Source organism: Schistocerca piceifrons, chromosome 10 (genome assembly GCF_021461385.2).
Source record: "Schistocerca piceifrons isolate TAMUIC-IGC-003096 chromosome 10, iqSchPice1.1, whole genome shotgun sequence".
Lineage (NCBI taxonomy): Eukaryota > Metazoa > Arthropoda > Insecta > Orthoptera > Acrididae > Schistocerca > Schistocerca piceifrons.
In genome coordinates this window covers 127,799,197-127,819,399 of record NC_060147.1, presented here as the reverse complement: position 1 = coordinate 127,819,399, position 20,203 = coordinate 127,799,197, and the positions used below count along the sequence as shown (strand labels likewise).

Genomic DNA, 20,203 nt, shown 5'->3' with positions numbered 1-20,203 from the left:
TTAAACACTAAGGTGTACCAGTAGGTTACCCTAAAAAATTAGCTGATTTTGTAAACTCACATTTCAGTAGTATTGCAAAAAAATTACAGCAGAAATTTCCAGATACGTATGATTTACCTACTCAGAACCAGCCAATAAACTCAATGGTGCTCTTGCCGACTACAGAAAGGGAAGTGGAACTAGTAGTACACCAACTAAAAATAAAACTTCATTAGGACTTGATGAAATCCCAGTCTGCGTAATTAAAGAATCTATAGACTCCACAAAGGGCCCATTTACAGACATAATTAATGAATCTTTCGAATCTGGATACTTTCCGGACTACCTAAAACAAACAAAAGTTTTACCTATCCTAAAAACGGAGATGTGGAAAATGTAGAGAACTACAGGCCGATTTCTATACTGTCTATCATTTCTAAAATATTAGAAATACTAGTCAAAAAGAGACTGCTAAATGACCTGAATAAATATAACCTTCTTTCCAATGCCCAATTTGGTTTTAGGCCCGGAAAAGGCACACAATCTGCTACAGCACAGTTCACTAAAGTAATTTTAGAAGCACTGGACAAAGGTGAAAATGTAAGTGGTATCTTTCTAGACTTGTCAAAGGCCTTTGATACAGTTGACAAAATCTTACTTCATAAATTAGGGCAAATAGGGATAAGAGATGTGTCAAAGAAGTGGTTTAAATCATACTTGGAAAACAGAGTTCAATGAGTTGAGATATCACAAGTTTCAAACAATTCCCTTGTAAAACACCTGTCTGACCCAGAACATGTGAATATAGGCGTCCCACAGCGAAGTGTATTAGGCCCAATATTGTTTCTTATATACATTAACGACTTCCCACAATGTATCAGAATGGAGAAAAAATACTTTTTGCTAATGACAGCAACATAATAATAACAGGTGAAAATACAACACAACTGTTAGAAAGAGCAAACGAGGCTCTCAGTGATGTCCACAACTGGTCATTAAAAAGTAAAGTAACCATAAATGTACAGAAAACTAAGTATATTAACTTCCAATTGAACAAAAAACACAATGCCACTAGAATAAAAGTTAATAATAATGAATTAGAATGTGTAACAAGTACCAAATTCTTAGGGATGAATGTAGACAGCCAGCTGAAATGGACAAACCATGTCAACATATTGGCAAAGAAATTATCCACAGCATGCTATTCTCTTAGAATCCTTGCACCGGTATGCAATAATACCTGTCTTAAAATAACATATTACGGATATCTACACTCAGTCCTCAGCTATGGGATCATGTTTTGGGGTACAAGTGCCAGTAACATACAAACTGTGTTCGAAGTACAAAAAAAAGCCATAAGGATAATAACAAACAGCAACAACAGGGCCCACTGTCTAGAATTATTTAGAAAGCTAGGCATTCTAACTGTTTCTTGTGAGTATATCTTTCAGAACATAATGTTCATTAAGAAAAATCTCAACACGTATAACATAAACAGCATAATACATGACCATGAAACAAGATCTTGTCACCATCTCCATCTAGATAGAAAGAACAAGGTAAAGACGCAAAAAAGTATATTTTATAATGGGATAAAACTGTATAACAAATTACCACAGGAAACTAAAGAAATAAATAAGCCCCTCACTTTCAGACAAAAGCTTCAAACCTTCTTAGTAAGTAAAAGTTGTTATACTGTAAAAGAATATCTAACATAGATGTAGATTATTAGCAACATTATCACCAAAATATGATGTAATTATAAATGTGTGTATGACTAGTTATAAAAACTACATAAAATATGAGAAATCTGTTTCATTGTAAACGTATGTGTGCTCATGTATTATAAACTGACGCCATCCATACAATATATATTGTTCCACGGATGAATAAATAAATAAATAAAGCATCGACCAAAATGTCTTCCGGGACTTCAAAGGGAAGGCCAGACATCAAAATAGTGCAGAGTAGGGTGTCCCAAGTGATTGATTGACATCATCCCCACACTGCCATCAGATTGTTTGAATTTTAGCTATTCTTATGGTCGCGTACAATTTTATCACATACTCCGTCGTTGATCAGTTTACGGTAAACCACGCTACTGGTGCTAGAGAGGTGGGTGATCAGGTCCTGTGGATGTATTCTGATCTCTTCCCGTATGAATCTTTCAATTTCGAAAGTTCATGGCCTCGCAAATCCATTAGCGAAGCTGATCTTGATGGTTGACTTTACATACGACTGAGCCATTTGCGTCTATAGCGTACTTACTCGCGTGAGTACTCCGTGGCCTAGAAGTAAACAGCCGTCCGTGCCAGGAGGGGAACGACCACTCTGCTACGGAGCTGGACTTTGGGGAACGTTAGCCTTGCGGAGAGAGAACCACTGTGATTTATGCACGACGAGGCGCCGCCCTATGTTATGTGGGTCGTGCGGCAGTACTTCACCGCAACGTTTCACTGGTGACGGATTGGTCGAGAACGTCTAGTGGCTTGGCCTCCTCGTTTGCCGGGCCTGACTCTATTGAATTTCTGGGTGTTGGGACATTTAAGGGCCGAACCCATCGTCAATGTGCAGAGAGTGTGACCAACGCATGTGCGCAATTCGAATACAGTATTTGAAGGAGTGCGTGATTTGCTGAGAAGGAGAAATGAAGGATGTGTCGGAACGCATGGTAACCATTTGCAGCACTGGATGTGGTGTCTAATTGCACGAAACAGACGTATGGCAATGACAGGAACGATTATACATATACGGGGTGGTCCATTGATAGTGACCGGGCCAAATATCTCACGAAATAAGCATCAAACGAAAAAACTACAAAGAACGAAACTCGTCTAACTTGAATGGGGAAACCAGATGCCGCTATGGTTGGCCCGCTAGAGGGCGCTGCCATAGGTCAAACGGATATCAATTGCGTTTTTTAAAAATAGGAACCCCCATTTTTTATTACATATTCGTGTAGTACGTAAAGAAATATGAATGTTTCAGTTGAACCACTTTTTTCGCTTTGTGATAAATCGCGCTGTAATAGTCGCAAACGCATAAGTACGTGGTATCACGTAACATCCCGCCAGTGCGGACGGTATTTGCTTCGTGATACATTACCCGTGTTAAAATGGACCGTTTAACAATTGCGGAAAAGGTCGATATCGTGTTGATGTATGGCTATTGTGACCAAAAAGCCCAACGGGCGTGTGCTATGTATGCTGCTCGGTATCCTGGACGACACCACCCAAGTGTCCGGACCGTTCGCCGGATAGTTACGTTATTTAAGGAAACAGGAAGTGTTCAGCCACATGTGAAACGTCAGTCACGACCTGCAACAAATGATGATGCCCAAGTTGGTGTTTTAGCTGCTGTCGCGGCTAATCAGCACATCAGTAGGAGACAAATTGCGCGAGAATCGGGAATCTCAAAAACGTCGGTGGTGAGAATGCTACATCAACATCGATTGCACCCGTACCATATTTCTATACACCAGGAATTCCATGGCGACGACTTTGAACGTCGTGTACAGTTCTACCACTGGGCACAAGAGAAATTACGAGACGATGACAGATTTTTTGCACGCGTTCTATTTAGCGACGAAGCGTCATTCACCAACAGCGGTAACGTAAACCGGCATAATATGCACTATTGGGCAACGGAAAATCCACGATGGCTGCGATAAGTGGAACATCAGCGACCTTGGCGGTTTAATGTATGGTACGTCATTATGGGAGGAAGGATAATTAGCCCCCATTTTACCGATGGCAATCTAAATGGTGCAATGTATGCTGATTTCCTACGTAATGTTCTACCGATGTTACAACAAGATGTTTCACTGCATGACAGAATGGCGATGTACTGCATGACAGAATGGTGATGGATGTCCGGCACATAGCTCGCTTGTGGTTGAACCGGTATTGAATATCATATTTCATTACAGGTGGATTGATCGTCGAAGCACCATACCATGGCCCGCCCGTTCACCGGATCTGACGTCCCCGGCTTTCTCTCTGTGGGGAAAGTTGAAGGATATTTGCTATCGTGATCCACCGACAACGCCTGACAACATGCGTCAGCGCATTGTCAATGCATGTGCGAACATTACGGAAGGCGAACTACTTGCTGTTGAGAGGAATGTTGTTACACGTATTGCTAAATGCATTGAGGTTGACGGACTTCATTTTGAGCATTTATTCTGTTAATGTGATATTTACAGGTAACCACGCTGTAACAGCATGTGTTCTCAGAAATGATAAGTTCACAAAGGTACATGTATCATATTGGAACAACCTAAATAAAATGTTCAAACGTACCTACGTTCTGTATTTTAATTTTAAAAAAACCTACCTGTTACCAACTGTTCGTCTAAAATTGTGAGCCATATGTTTGTTACTATTACAGTGCCATCTGTCACAAAGCGAAAAATGTGGTCGAATTAAAACATTCATATTTCTTTATGTACTACAAGAATATATAATAAAAATGGGGTTTCCTTTTTAAAAAAAGGCAGTTGATATCCGTTTGACCCATGGGAGTGCCATGTAGCGGTCCAACCATAGCGCCATCGGGTTCCCCCCTTCAAGGTAGACAAGTTTCGTTGTTTGTAGTTTTTTCGCTTGACGCTTATTTCGTGAGATATTTGGTCCGGTCACGATCAAATGGCTCTGAGCACTATGGGACTTAACTGCTGTGGTCATCAGTCCCCTAGAACTTAGAACTACTTAAACCTAAGTAACCTAAGGACATCACACACATCCATACCCGCGGCCGGATTCGAACCTGCGACTGTAGCGGTCACGCGGTTCCAGACTGAAGCGCCTAGAACCTCACGCCCACACCGGCCGGCCCGGTCACGATCAATGGACCACCCTGTATATACGAAAACAGGTAGAAAACCATGTTTTTAAGTTAGTTGCGTGAGAGGGATTGAAAAATATGTATGTACCTTGATGATAAAATTAGTCATGCATACATGTCCTGTAAATTGACTTGTTCGTCATCATTTCGACAGAAAAAAATATAGTTCAAATGGGTCTGAGTGTTGTGTTGCCTGAAGAGCCAACACCGTGTTACTAGAGGAGGCCGAATTGCACGCGTTTAGCTCATACAGGCTGGCGTGAAGAGGGAAGAACTATAATGGCGTGAGGTCTGGAACATGACAAGGAATTAGAATTCAGAAAGCGGACGCAATTAGTTTCATACTTAACTTTAATCCATTATGATGAACGTCGCTCTTGACGGTACATGATTCACGATATTATCTGTTCAGAAGACATAGCAACTGCATATGGCGCCTTCTAGGTCGTAGCAAATGACGTAGCTGAAGGCTATGCTAAACTGTCGTCTCTGCAAATCAGAGCGTATGTAGGCAGTGAACCATCGCTAGCAAAGTCGGCTGTACAACTGGGCCGAGTGCTAGGGAGTCTCTCTAGGCCTGCCGTGTGGCGGCGCTCGGTCTGCAATCACTGATAGTGGCGACACGCGGGTCCGACGTATACTAACGGACCGCGGCCGATTTAAAGGCTACCACCTAGCAAGTGTGGTGTGTGGCGGTGACAGCACACTGAGCACTAGGGGACTCAACTTCTTAGGTCATCAGTCCCCTAGAACTTAGAACTACTTAAACCTAACTAACCTAAGGGCATCACATACGTCCATGGCCGAGGCAGGATTCGAACCTGCGACCGTAGCGGTCGCGCGGTTCCATTTCGACAGAAACAAACGCTCGATTGATCTGTGGGAACATGTGACCGACTGACTTGAAAGCGGGTGGAAGTTCTGTCAAGTCACGCATCGGCCAGTGCTGCGCTCGCTTTTTTTTCGGTCGATTCCTTTACTGCCGGTGCTGGAGACGGCGTGTGCCACAGCGCGGCCGCGCCCAGCTACTCACCTAGGCACTTGGTGGAGCCGTCCGCCTGCCGCTCGGCGCGCATCTGGTACATGCAGACGCAGCGGCCCGCCCTGCAGACCGTCTTGTCCGTGGTGGCCAGGCACTGCTCGCTGAAGTCGCATGAGTCGTTCCACGCGGCCACTGGAACACGAAAGACAACAGGCTGCGGCTGGCACAACACACACACACACACGCACACACAATAATGTCAAAAATATGTTAGATGTAAGAGTCAAAAAAGTTATACGTGTTTTCGAATGCTCGGCGAATTTTTACTTATGAAAAAGGTGGGTCAAAGAATTTACATTAAATCTCGCTTGAAAACGGAATGAAGTGCAGCACCGCTTTCTAAATGTTGAGTGTGGCCTTTTGGAGACTCTACTGTGAGTAAGACAAGAGTCTGTGATTAGTATAAACCAGGGCTTCCAAACCTGTGGTCAGCGGACTCCTTAGGGGTCCGCTGGCTCTTTCTAGGGGGTCCGCGGCCACCTTTCACCAAATCGTGTAAAATAATGAGTAAAATTATTGAATAAAATTGTGAAAATCAAATTCATCACTGTTTTTTTTTTTCGTGTGAAAAACATGTGTACTTTTACTTCAAGTCGTATTCCCAAGCAGCCTTTGCGCTTCCTAAGTGAGAACGTGTAATGTCTCTTGCAGCGGTCTCTCCGCGATATTTTCAGAAATTTTGTAAATTATATAACTCAGTACGTATGTCGAAATATCTCTTCTTATCTTACCGATTCCTAAACTTTAATATACGATGATTATCAATGCAAAGTAGTTTCAAGCCCTATTATTCCTTGGAGCGTCCATTTACTCCATGGAATAGCTTCTCTGCTATCTGTTTTCTCTTATGAAAAGAATGAGGCAATGCTTGCCGATTAGCCGTGAAAGAAGGAGGCTGTGTATGTATGTATTGTTGAGCTAGTCGCCATCTTGGTTGGTTTGGGGAACGAGACCAGACAGCGTGGTCATCGGTCTCATCGGATTAGGGAAGGATGGGGAAGGAAGTCGGCCGTGCCCTTTCAGAGGAACCATCCCGGCATTGGCCTGGAGTGATTTAGGGAAATCACGGAAAACCTAAATCAGGATGGCCGGACGCGGGATTGAACCGTCGTCCTCCCGAATGCGAGTCCAGTGTTCGCCATCTTGATGAGATTCTGTATGAGAAGGAATTTAATACATGAACTAAACTAAAGTAAGTGTGTTCGCGTATTATTTAATTGATTATTACTGACAGTGTCTGCTTACTACGCTGTGTTGCACGGGATCAATGGGGAACGTCTGATTTACACTGGACGAACCTGCCGTTTTGTATGCTCAAGATATCCAGTTTATTACTTGTAATGAATAGGCTAACACGGTCTCACCAGCAGATCTCCGGTCTTCCCCATGTGATCACCGAAAGTTAATAATTATTACAAATGTTTTCAGGAGATCGACTGACAATTTTCGTCGCACCGAGACTTCGAAATTGCTTCACTGCCCTATCGAATTTAAGTTAAGCTCAATTTAATCAGGATAGAACAGTATTGAACTGTGTGAATGTGATAAGCCTGCTTTGTGAATGAAAATTCCCTTAACATACGCATCTTTTTACTATCCTGATCAGTGAAGCTAAATCAGGCCGGTGTGAGAGAGGTTTTTTAAATTAGGAAAGATCCCACAAAAAAATATTAAAAACGTATACGCAGTTTAGTGCCGGAGAATGCGGCTTCTCTGATCGACTGTTTAGCAACAATACGGGTGTCGTTTGTGCGCCGGCTCACGGCGCTAGATGCGCTGAAACCTTTTACGCATGCGCGGAGCGAGCTTTGTCGACCAATCGCAGCGCTCGCTGGCACGTATGCGGCCCCAGGCATCGTTAAATGTTAAACTTGCTTTGTCAGTGCACTACCTACTTCATAAGTCGATTTTTGACCAGTTTATTACTTCTAATATGGATCGATGGCTGAAGTCAGGATCATTGAAGAAGGGTGCAGTTTCTCCATCGCCTTCACAACAAGGGAAGTTTCCAGTTGAAATGAATGAGGAGGGAGGAAGGAAGGCTTTACATACATTTGAACATTTTTCTTCGGATCTCACGAAAGACCACACCCACCCACCCACCCAACCCCCCCCCCCCCCTCCCACACACACACACATACGACTGCTCCTTACACTACAGTAGCCAAATAGTGGAAGTGAACAGACCATTAGCGGCAGCTTGTCAATAACGAACAGTTTGGACGTGACGTTGATTGTTCTTGGAGGAATTATCAAGTAATTTTAATCAGGCTATAGTGTATTGAACAAAGGGAGTAAATCCACTAGTAAGTGTCCGGATACAGTGGGAATTCATATTGGGTCGTTAATTTCAAGTTGTTTTCATTCATCTCTAAACCAAAGACTATTGATACTTCTGTGGGGGGGGGGGGGGGGAGGGGGGGTCATTGGGAACATGGCACTTCCATTACGAAGCTTTCGGTTCCCATGGGTTTCGCTCTGAAATTTAAAGTTACTGTGCTCTTGACTGACTAGGGGTCCGCCATGGATTTTCGACTGAAGAACGGGTCCGCGAGCTGAAAAGGTTGGGAAGCCCTGGTATAAACGTTTCAAAGAGGGTTCAGAACACGGTGAAGACAACGACCACACTGGACGCCCAAGCACATTGGTGACAGTGTGGCACAAGTACAGAAAATGTTTCTGGAAAATCGCCGTATCACCATCAGAGAGGTTGCTGATGATGGCGACATATTCTTTGTCTCACGTCAAGCAATTTTTTCGGAGACGGTGTTCGACGACGTCACCCGGCAGCAAACCCGTGAGTTATTTGAACAATTTTTTCGGATGTTTTGGACGTGAAACGTGTAGCACCAAAGTTTGTTCCGAGATAGTTGAATTTTGACCAAAAACAATGCCGCGTAGATATCTCTCAGCAACCGCTGTCATTTCTCGAAACCCAGAATCTACTCTGTAGGAATCAACATGGATTCCGGAAACAGCGATCGCGTGAGACCCAACTCAGATTTATTTGTTCATCAGACCCAGAAAATGTTAGCTACAGGCTCCCTGGTAGATGCCGTTTTCCTTGACTTCCGGAAAGCTTTCGATACAGTTCCGTACGGTCGCCTGATAAACAAAGTAAGAGCCTGCGGAATATCAGACCAGCTCTGTGGCTGGATTGAAGAGTTTTTAGCAAACAGAACACACCATGTTGTTCTGAATGGAGAGACGTCTACAGACGTTAAAGTAACCTCTGGCGTGCCACAGGGGACTGTTATGGGACCATTGCTTTCCACAATATATATATATATATATATATATATATATATATATATATATATATATATATATATATATGACCTACTACATAGTGTCGGAAGTTTCATGCGGCTTTTCGCGGATGATGCTGTAGTATACAGAGAAGTCGCAGCATTAGAAAATTGCAGCGAAATGCAGGAAGGTCTGCAGCGGATAGGCACTTGGTGCAGGGAGTGGCAACTGACCCTTAACATAGACAAATGTAATGTACTGCGAATACATAGAAAGAAGGATCCTTTATTGTATGATTATATGATAGCGGAACAAACACTGGTAACAGTTACTTTTGTAAAATATCTGGGAGTATGCGTGCGGAACGATCTGAAGTGGAATGATCGTATAAAATTAATTGTTGGTAAGGCGGGTGCCAGGTTGAGTTCATTGGGAGAGTCCATCAACAAACGAGGTGGCTTACAAAACACTCGTTCGACCTATACTTGAGTATTGCTCATCAGTGTGGGATCCGTACCAGATCCGGTTGACGGAGGAGATAGAGAAGATCCAAAGAAGAGCGGCGCGTTTCGTCACAGGGTTATTTGGTAAGCGTGATAGCGTTACGGAGATGTTTAGCAAACTCAAGTGGCAGACTCTGCAAGTGAGGCACTCTGCATCGCGGTGTAGCTTGCTGTCCAGGTTTCGAGAGGGTGCGTTTCTGGATGAGGTATCGAATATATTGCTTCCCCCTACTTATACCTCCCGAGGAGATCACGAATGTAAAATTTGAGAGATTCGAGCGCGCACGGAGGCTTTCCGGCAGTCGTTCTTCCCGCGAACGAACGCGACTGGAACAGGAAAGGGAGGTAACGACAGTGGCACGTAAAGTGCCCTCCGCCACGCACCATTGGGTGACTTGCGGAGTATAAATGTAGATGTAGATGCAGTCGAGGAGTGAAATTTACAGAAAGCTTGCAAAGCCATTAATATTGTTAATACCTCGCTCTGCAGTTTCGTATTTGATGCCTATCAGTCCATACAAACACGATGTCTCAAATCGTTTGGTTCTAATTGAACACTTTGTGATAGAAGGTCCGCAACCGATCACACTGAGATAGGGAACCAATCGTCGGAAATACCGGGTGATTAGAAAGTCAGTATAAATTTGAAAACTGAATAAATCACGGAATAAATTCAAAAATATCCGACAGATGGCGCTTCATCTTATCACAATAGCAATAATTAGCATAACAAAGTAAGACAAAGCAAAGATGATGGTCTTTACAGGAAATGCTCAATATGTCCACCATCATTCCTCAACAATAGCTGTAGTCGAGGAATAATGTTCACAACAGTACTGTACAGCATGTATGGAGTTATGGTGAGGCATTGACGTCGGATGTTGTCTTTCAGCATCCCTAGAGATGTCGGTCGATCACGATACACTTGCGACTTCAGGTAACCCCAAAGCCAATAATCGCACGGACTGAGGTCTGGGGACCTGGAAGGCCAAGCACGACGAAAATGGCGGCTGAGCACACGATCATCACCAGACGACGCGCGCAAGAGATCTTTCACGCGTCTAGCAATGTGGGGTGGAGCGCCATCCTGCATAAACACCGTACGTTCCAGCAGGTGTTTATCAGCCAGGCTGGGGTTGTTGCGATTCTGTAACATATGGGCGTACCTCTCACCCGTCGCGGTAGCCGTTACTGACGTTTTGCTGTCCAGCGCCATCCGTCGGACATTTTGTGAACTTTGTTTCTTTTTGTTCTAATAAAACTCCGTGTCATTCCAAGCATGTGTGTCAATTTTTACCTCTCTATCTACATTATTCCGTGGTTTATTAAGTTTTCAAATTTATACTGGCTTTTTGACCACCCTGTACATATTTACCGTCTTATGCACATACGCAGCATTCACCACATAACAAGAGTGTAGCTCATAGTAATTGTTCAAAGTAACGACGCCAGTCTCAACGGTTGCCGGGCAACGGCTCATGAAGTTAGGCCACGCTCTCTCAAAGATCCCTGGTATCTGTTTTACGAGCAGACAGGCAGCTTGGAACCTAGCAAGCAGGTCTTCGTCCGTTTCTAAGCGGGTTTCATACACCAACGTCTCTACGTAACCCCAGAGGAGAAACTCCAGAGGTCTGAGATCCGGCGATGTCCCCTTGCAATTCAACGATAAGGATACGTGTTGTTGAGGTGCTCGCAGACATTAACATCGGTGTGGGCTGGTTCATCGTCGCGTTGAAACCATATTTTCCCGCGAATAACAAGGAACTGTGGCAGGAGCAACAGGTAACGTGGAGCAGGCAAACGGGGAGGCTTTGAACACTTACTGCAAGCTGTGTTGTTATGCAGTGTACGCTGTGTACGTCCATAACACTATAAATACGCATGTCTGACCATTCGTTCTCCATCTGAATATAATCGGCTGTCGACCCACTAACACATTCTTCAATTTGACCCCAAAATGTTTTGAAAACCTACATTACAAAAATGGATGTGTGTATCTACGCAGGGTGCTCCACATATATTGCGACAAACTTCGAGATGTTGTAGAGGACGTCTTGAGGAAGAAATCGAGCACAGAAACTGGTGTCCGGAAAAGTCATCAAACGACGCTACAGAGCTTCGAAGCTATAGACGCTGGCGCCTGCGCTAGACCACCCCCACGACAGCAAATGCGACTTTGCGCGCTGACGGATCGTAATCGGAACATCTCGAATGTTGTTTGTTATTCAGTGTTCGCGACGTATTGGCCCGGTCGCCAGTGGAGAAGATGGTTATAGCTGCTGCGGAGATAGGTCCTGCCTCAGTGGATGAAGGGTTTGGATGTGGGTTTCCATCTGCAGTTTATTTTTCTCCTTGAACCCTCTAAAATCTCATTTTTTTTTCGATATGCAGGAAAAGAATAAACTGCGCCAGAGAACAAAATCATGTTTCCTGTTGAAGGGTTGGCCTAGCGACAGGCGCAGCGCCTAGTAGTTTCGGCGTTATGTAGCGTCGTCAGACAACATTTCTGGTCGCAGAGTCGTCCAGACTTCCTGTACAACCCCGCGAAATCTGTTGCGACACTTCTGGGAAACATTTTATATGTACACTCCTGGAAATGGAAAAAAGAACACATTGACACCGGTGTGTCAGACCCACCATACTTGCTCCGGACACTGCGAGAGGGCTGTACAAGCAATGATCACACGCACGGCACAGCGGACACACCAGGAACCGCGGTGTTGGCCGTCGAATGGCGCTAGCTGCGCAGCATTTGTGCACTGCCGCCGTCAGTGTCAGCCAGTTTGCCGTGGCATACGGAGCTCCATCGCAGTCTTTAACACTGGTAGCATGCCGCGACAGCATGGACGTGAACCGTATGTGCAGTTGACGGACTTTGAGCGAGGGCGTATAGTGGGCATGCGGGAGGCCGGGTGGACGTACCGCCGAATTGCTCAACACGTGGGGCGTGAGGTCTCCACAGTACATCGATGTTGTCGCCAGTGGTCGGCGGAAGGTGCACGTCCCCGTCGACCTGGGACCGGACCGCAGCGACGCACGGATGCACGCCAAGACCGTAGGATCCTACGCAGTGCCGTAAGGGACCGCACCGCCACTTCCCAGCAAATTAGGGACACTGTTGCTCCTGGGGTATCGGCGAGGACCATTCGCAACCGTCTCCATGAAGCTGGGCTACGGTCCCGCACACCGTTAGGCCGTCTTCCGCTCACGCCCCAACCTCGTGCAGCCCGCCTCCAGTGGTGTCGCGACAGGCGTGAATGGAGGGACGAATGGAGACGTGTCGTCTTCAGCGATGAGAGTCGCTTCTGCCTTGGTGCCAATGATGGTCGTATGCGTGTTTGGCGCCGTGCAGGTGAGTGCCACAATCAGGACTGCATACGACCGAGGCACACAGGGCCAACACCCGGCATCATGGTGTGGGGAGCGATCTCCTACACTGGCCGTACACCACTGGTGATCGTCGAGGGGACACTGAATAGTGCACGGTACATGCAAACCGTCATCGAACCCATCGTTCTACCATTCCTAGACCGGCAAGGGAACTTGCTGTTCCAACAGGACAATGCACGTCCGCATGTATCCCGTGCCACCCAACGTGCTCTAGAAGGTGTAAGTCAACTACCCTGGCCAGCAAGATCTCCAGATCTGTCCCCCATTGAGCATGTTTGGGACTGGATGAAGCGTCGTCTCATGCGGTCTGCACGTCCAGCACGAACGCTGGTCCAACTGAGGCGCCAGGTGGAAATGGCATGGCAAGCCGTTCCACAGGACTACATCCAGCATCTCTACGATCGTCTCCATGGGAGAATAGCAGCCTGCATTGCTGCGAAAGGTGGATATACACTGTACTAGCGCCGACATTGTGCATGCTCTGTTGCCTGTGTCTATGTGCCTGTGGTTCTGTCAGTGTGATCATGTGATGTATCTGACCCCAGGAATGTGTCAATAAAGTTTCCCCTTCCTGGGACAATGAATTCACGGTGTTCTTATTTCAATTTCCAGGAGTGTATATATGTATGTACGTGTGTTCCACATCTCCTCCTAAACCACCTGACCGATTTCAATCAAACTTGGTACATATACTACTTGCTATCTGAAAATAAATACTGTGGAGGTAAGAACCAGCAGCCTGCTATTGGGGTTGGGGGTGGTAACGTGGAGAGAGAAGAGGGTAGGAGAAGATGGATAGTGAGAGCGAAGGAGAAGTTGGAGATGAATGGAGAGAGGGGCGAGGAGCAGATGGGCAGGGAGAGGGGAAAGGAGCTAATGGACAGAGAGTGTTGGCAGGACCAGATGGACAGGTGGAATGGCGGGAGGGGATAGACTGAGAGTGGGGAGAGGAGGAGATGGCCGAACAGAATATTGGAATAAATAGATACACAGGAAACTCCGGATACTCAGCTAATATGATTACAAATGATGTTATTTGTGCTATCTAAAAGTTCTCTAGCAACATAATAAGAAACAACGCATCACATTTATTTTATTAACAGCATGTTATTACAATATAGTACTTAACTTTGCTACTTGTCTAATTCGTGTAACTTGAGGTACCAAACCTAGTACAATGCCATCTAATCAACTCTGCTGTCTCTTGGCAATCTATGATATCACCACTGTAACTGAATGTAGTAATGCAGATACTTTTGTTTGTTCTGTTGCTTCGTAAATAGCGCTGAATTCGGTGATATTGCACCCGCTCCTGCTTGAATTAGGACACTGATTAATTTGTTGGATCACGCCGGCAAAGTTTCCACATGGGTTTGATGGGCCGTGTATTGGGGAATTCTTCTCGCACTTCGCATTGCGCCTGGGTCAGTCGATAGGAATTAATTTTGATTTATCGCGCTTTACTCCACGTAAACGCAATTTATTACCACTGCCTGATAGGAGACTCATGTAATGTGATGATGAAAGGCGGGAGTCAAAATAAATTTGTGCTAATCGACTGCATCTGTTTTCAATCATGTAGTTGAAATCCCAAGTCATTTTCTTAATTAATTTTATGTTCAACATTTGCATCTGGTGTTCAATAGCTGAATATGACATCAATGTGCACCACTTTTTAATTAAAAGTGATGATTTATGAATCAATTGATGTCACCATTGCCACCGAAGTTCAATCAGGAGTCACAGGGCCTTATTACTTTCTTTGCGTTATCCGATATTGCGGCAGTTTTGCACTCTCTGTTGATCTGTTAGTCAATTAGCTGGGGTGAACACAAGCCAAAACCAGATAAGTGACGGGTGGGGTGTTACAGTACAAAGCGGCAAGGAGAATTAATCATCCCGCATACGATCTGCGAGTGAAAAAGCAAGAAGGACAAATGGTTCCAAGAATGTACCTGGCCGCCGCCACACGCTCTAAGACAGCTTACAAACATGCAGTTGAAGACGTCGGCAGTAATACGAGAGAGACCCGTTCAGTTTTTTACGCACCTCGGTTTCAGCAGGTACAGGATATCCACCTCCCGTCGCCCCACTCCGCCTGCTGGGGACAGAATGTAATTCTCACCGCTGGCTCGGACCCTCTCCCCCACTTCGCACCTTACCCTGCTATTTTTCACCCACCTTGCTACTTCTCGCCCAGTTCCTCCTCATTCCGTCTCCGGTTCCCCTTTTATTAGAAACGGTTCTTTACGCGCAGGTGTCGGGAATGACAACAGGGCGGTAGAACCTGGCGAGGAAAACAGAAGACTCCGGGTACTGAAGAGTTCCCTCCGAAAGAGTGACAATTGCTGACGTTTCCAGGAACACTTTGTCGTGACTTTCTTCAGATTGGTTCAAATGGCTCGAAGCACTATGGGACTTAACATCTATGGTCATCAGTCCCCTAGAACTTAGAACTACTTAAACCTAACTAACCTAAGGACATCACACACATCCATGCCCGAGGCAGGATTCGAACCTGCGACCGTAGCGGTCACGCGGTTCCAAACTGAAGCGCCTAGAACCGCACGGCCACAACATCCGGCTTTCCTTCAGATTCTTTTCAAATGTTGTGGAGCATCGGAATCTAATACTGGTCTCCCATGAAACGCTCAAAGCAAATCACAAACAATTAGAAGAGTCACTATTTATTATTATGCCTTTTGTATTAAATCCCGACGCAATTTCTGTGTTTCATCGTCAATGTGAAGTGCATTCCGAGAGTCCATATACATTTTAAAAATAAGTATACTTATGTATGGGAGATGCGATACTGCTTGAAGAGTTTGACAGAGCATTGAAAGACCTGAGTCGAAACAAGGCCCCGGGAGTAGACATTGGAACTACTGACGGCCTTGGGAGAGCCAGTCGTGACAAAACTCTACCATCTGGTGAGCAAGATGTATGAGACAGGCGAAATACCCTCAGACTTCAAGAAAAATATAATAATTCCAATCCCAAAGAAAGCAAGTGCTGACAGATGTGAAAATTACCGAACTATCAGTTTAATAAGTCACAGCTGTAGAATACTAACACGAATTCTTTACAGAGGAATGCAGAAACTGGTAGAAGCCGACCTCGGGGAAGATCGATTTGGATTCCGTAGAAATGTTGGAACACGTGAGGCAATACTGACCCTACGACTTAGAAAATAGATTAAGGAAAGGCAAACCTACATTTCTAGCATCTGTGGACTTAGAGAAAGTTTTTGACCATGTGGACTGGAATACTCTCTTTCAAATTCTAAAGGTGGCAGGTGTGAAATACATGGAGCGAAAGGCTATTTACAACTTTTGCAGAAACCAGATGGCAGTTATAAGAGTCGAGGGACACGAAAGGGAAGTAGTGGTTGAGAAGGGAGTGAGACAGGGTTGTAGCCTGTCCCCGATGTTATTCAATCTGTATATTGAGCTAGCAGTAAAGGAAACAAAAGCAAAATTCGGAGTAGAAATTAAAATCCATGGAGAAGAAATAAAAACTTTGAGGTTCGCCGATGACATTGTAATACTGTCAGAGACAGAAAAGGACCTGGAAGAGCAGCTGAACGGAGTGGACACTGTCTTGAAAGGAGGCTATAAGATGAACGTCAACAAAAGCAAAATGAGGATAATGGAATGTAGTCGAATTAAGTCGGGTGATGCTGAGGGAATTAGATTTGGAAATGAGGCACTTAAAGTAGTAAAGGAGTTTTGCTATTTGGGGAGCTGAGTAACTGATGATGGTCAAAGTAGAGAGGATATAAAATGTAGACTGGAAATGACAAGGAAAGCGTTTCTGAAGAAGAGAAATTTGTTAAGATCGAGAATAGATTGAAGTGCCAGGAAGTTGTTTCTGAAAGTATTTGTATGGAGTGTAGCCATGCATGGAAGTGAAACATGGACGAGAACTAGTTTGGACAAGAAGAGAATAGAAGCTTTCGAAATGTGGTGCTACAGAAGAATGCTGAAAATTAGATGGGTAGATCACGTAACTAATGAGGAGATATTGAATAGAACTGGGGAGAAGAGGAGTTTGTGGCACAACTTGACAAGAAGAAGGGGCGGGTTGGTAGGACATGTTCTGAGGCACCAAGGGATCCCAAATTTAGCATTGGAGGGCAGTGTGGAGGGTAAAAATAGTAGAGGGAGGCCAAGAGATGAATACACTAAGAAGATTCAGAAGGATGTAGATTGCAGTAAGTACTGGGAGATGAAGAAGCTTGCACAGGATAGAGTGGCATGGAGAGCTGCATCAAACCAGTCTCAGGACTGGAGACCACAACAACAACAACAATGTATGTATCTGCACTGTGGACCACAATTAAATAGTCACTTCTTCGAAACCTCGTAATTGCCTCCCACTGTGATGCAGAAGTATGAAATGAGGCTCAAAGGTACCTACGACTTTCCTCTGTAATGGTGCACAAGCGTGCGGTTTCACCCTTGGGCTCGGCGGCGTTGCAAACAGCAAGTTGTCGAACATGTGAAAAAGAAGCCACAGCGCAAAGATTGATTTGAGCTCTAAGATGGGTTAATAATGTCACAGTGCCATCCAATTTCACCACAATTCTGTCCAGTGCCATTGGACGTCACCCACCCTACCAACATTTCTCTGCTTCTTTGGGCACCTGTGCGGTGGTGGTCACAACCGCGACGCCCAGCGTTGAAATCGTCCGGTTTTCTTACGACTGGCGGAGGAAAACATCTCAGATGCACCGCCGCTCAGAGTAGACTCGGAAACGGCTCTGGTGTTGTCGAACATGGCGTCAATGAAACCACCCTCTCGCTTGGGACGTTGTAAGACGTCGCGGTCTCCTGACCTTCATTGCTTACATATTCCGCCCTCACAATCATATTCCGCACATCAAGACGCTTCATTCGAACCCAAACTCGATAAGATAAAGTGAATGTTGTATGAATTCATGTAAACGATATGCAATTGACAAGTGAGCGCACCGTGGTTGAAATACTCGAGCCTGGCGTGCACACATACATTCCAGACACGACGGTCACAAAAGCTTTTAGTGCGGGAGAGAAACCGCCAACGGGACCCAAGGCCCTTCAGAGGACGACCCAGCCTATGTCAGTCAGTGACCGCCCCTGTAGCAGACAGCGTGGGCCCGAATGAAAAGGGGGAACGACCCCGTGTTCGGCTTAAAAGCAAATTCCGCTACATTGTGTGGGAGCGGCCAGCTTACGCATTCTTTACACATAGCACGGTTTCAGAGATTTTTACAGGGAGACAGCAAACGCCAAACGCCAAAGCTACAGGTTTCCGGGTTGGTCGTCTTAAGCGAAACGTCATTGTCCAGTTTTAGAAATGGAATGCTGATTGGCAGACGATATTTCTGACGCCTTGAGCTGAAGGAGTAATGGAAGAGACCGAAAGATATACCCCTTCATGTCTGGCGTGAGGAACAAGTCTCTGCTCAGTACTTCACTGGGAGAGCACCTCTGTCGAGTACGAATCGAAGTGCGACTCTATATTGAGTCCTTGCGATTAAGCGTTGTTCACTGTGTTGGCCAACACTCTTATTACGCGGTGTGAACTGACAGAGTTATAGTTAAACGCCTGTGAGCGAATTTTTGAGTGGCATCGCGGTGGACTGGTTATCTGACCGGTGTACCACGCCAATAGATAGACTAGGGGCGAATAGGAATCCTTGACTTCATCAAGGCGTAGGGCGAGTTTGATTGGCGAAGGTCAATCCAGATAGAACGAGAGTTATCTTATTTGTCAGCAGCGAGCGGCGCAGACAGCAGTCACCGCAGCTTACGGTATTGTGCCCTACAGCTATTGCGAGCTCCATATTTCCTCCACAACCGTACAATTCACTGCATTTCACACGTGACAGCCTCGACCGTACCTAGCAGCATTCTAGGGGATAATTATTCAAGTTGAGTAGGTGCGCCTCTCAGCCATTCTGCGAAGTCAACAACCATCTTAAACTTTGTGTAGAAATTTCATTAGCGAATCCTATCCTTGAAAGGTAACTTCACATTCCGAAAAGAACCAGGATATAATTTGTTCAATTCATAACTAAAAGTGTCATTGTAATTTCTCAGAATTTTGCAAAAATAAATAATAACTTTCGTTAGCTTCATGTTTTTCTTACACTAACTAGCACTACTCCAGTACCCAAGTAAGAAATTTTGTGAATTTTTGCGTCATTTCCTTACAGCAGACGACTCCAGAAGATATTTATTGCTGAAAGTTATTAATCCGTTATGCAGAATAACAGATCAACCCCACACCTCAGAGTGTTGATCGCAGTTTCTGCTGTCATGTACAGGACGGAACCTCTAGGGACCGTTCAAAACCTTTTCTACGAAATTTGAACTTGATGCGCAGCTGCAAAGGGTGCTTTTGCATTTTCAGGCATGTTTCAAATCCTCCTGTGGCGTGATTACTAGGAGGTTCGACAATGGCACATATGCGAATAAAACGGCTAAGGATCTCTCTAAGACTCCGCAGTTCGCAGCAGCCTCGGTGCCACCCGCTCACATTTATTGACAATGTTGACAATACGCCTGTACAGAGGCAGCCTGCAAAGTACCGGGTGATCAAAAAGTCAGTATAAATTTGAAAACTGAATAAATCACGGAATAATGTAGATAGAGAGGTACAAATTGACACACGTGCTTGGAATGATGTGGGGTTTTATTAGAATCAAAAAAATACAAAAGTTCAAAAAATGACCGACGGATGGCACTTCATCTGATCAGAATAGCAATAATTAGCACAACAAAGTAAGACAAAGCAAAGTTCAAAAGTTCAAAAAATGTCCGACGGATGGCACTTCATCAGATCAGAATAGCAATAATTAGCATAACAAAGTAAGACAAAGCAAAGATGATGGTCTTTACAGGAAATGCTCAATATGTCCACCATCATTCCTCAACAATACCTGTAGTCGAGGAATAATGTTCACAACAGTACTGTACAGCATGTATGGAGTTATGGTGAGGCATTGACGTCGGATGTTGTCTTTCAGCATCCCTAGAGATGTCGGTCGATCACGATACACTTGCGACTTCAGGTAACCCCAAAGCCAATAATCGCAAGGACTGAGGTCTGGGGACCTGGGAGGCCAAGCATGACGAAAGTGGCGGCTGAGCACACGATCATTACCAAACGACGCGCACAAGAGATCTTTCACACGTCTAGCAATATGGGG

The 20,203-nt window shown here is 45.0% G+C and overlaps 1 protein-coding gene across 3 annotated transcripts in view; it reads right to left on the bottom strand.

Moving 5' to 3' along the window:
- Positions 1–20,203, bottom strand: part of LOC124718969 — a 288,559-nt gene that overhangs the window by 168,571 nt on the left and 99,785 nt on the right. For all 3 annotated transcript variants that reach the window (XM_047244639.1, XM_047244640.1, XM_047244641.1), the window contains exon 2: positions 5,858–5,998. In XM_047244639.1, coding sequence (XP_047100595.1) covers positions 5,858–5,909 — 52 coding nt within the window. In that variant the 5' untranslated portion in view covers positions 5,910–5,998. The remainder of the gene's footprint in view (positions 1–5,857; positions 5,999–20,203) is intronic.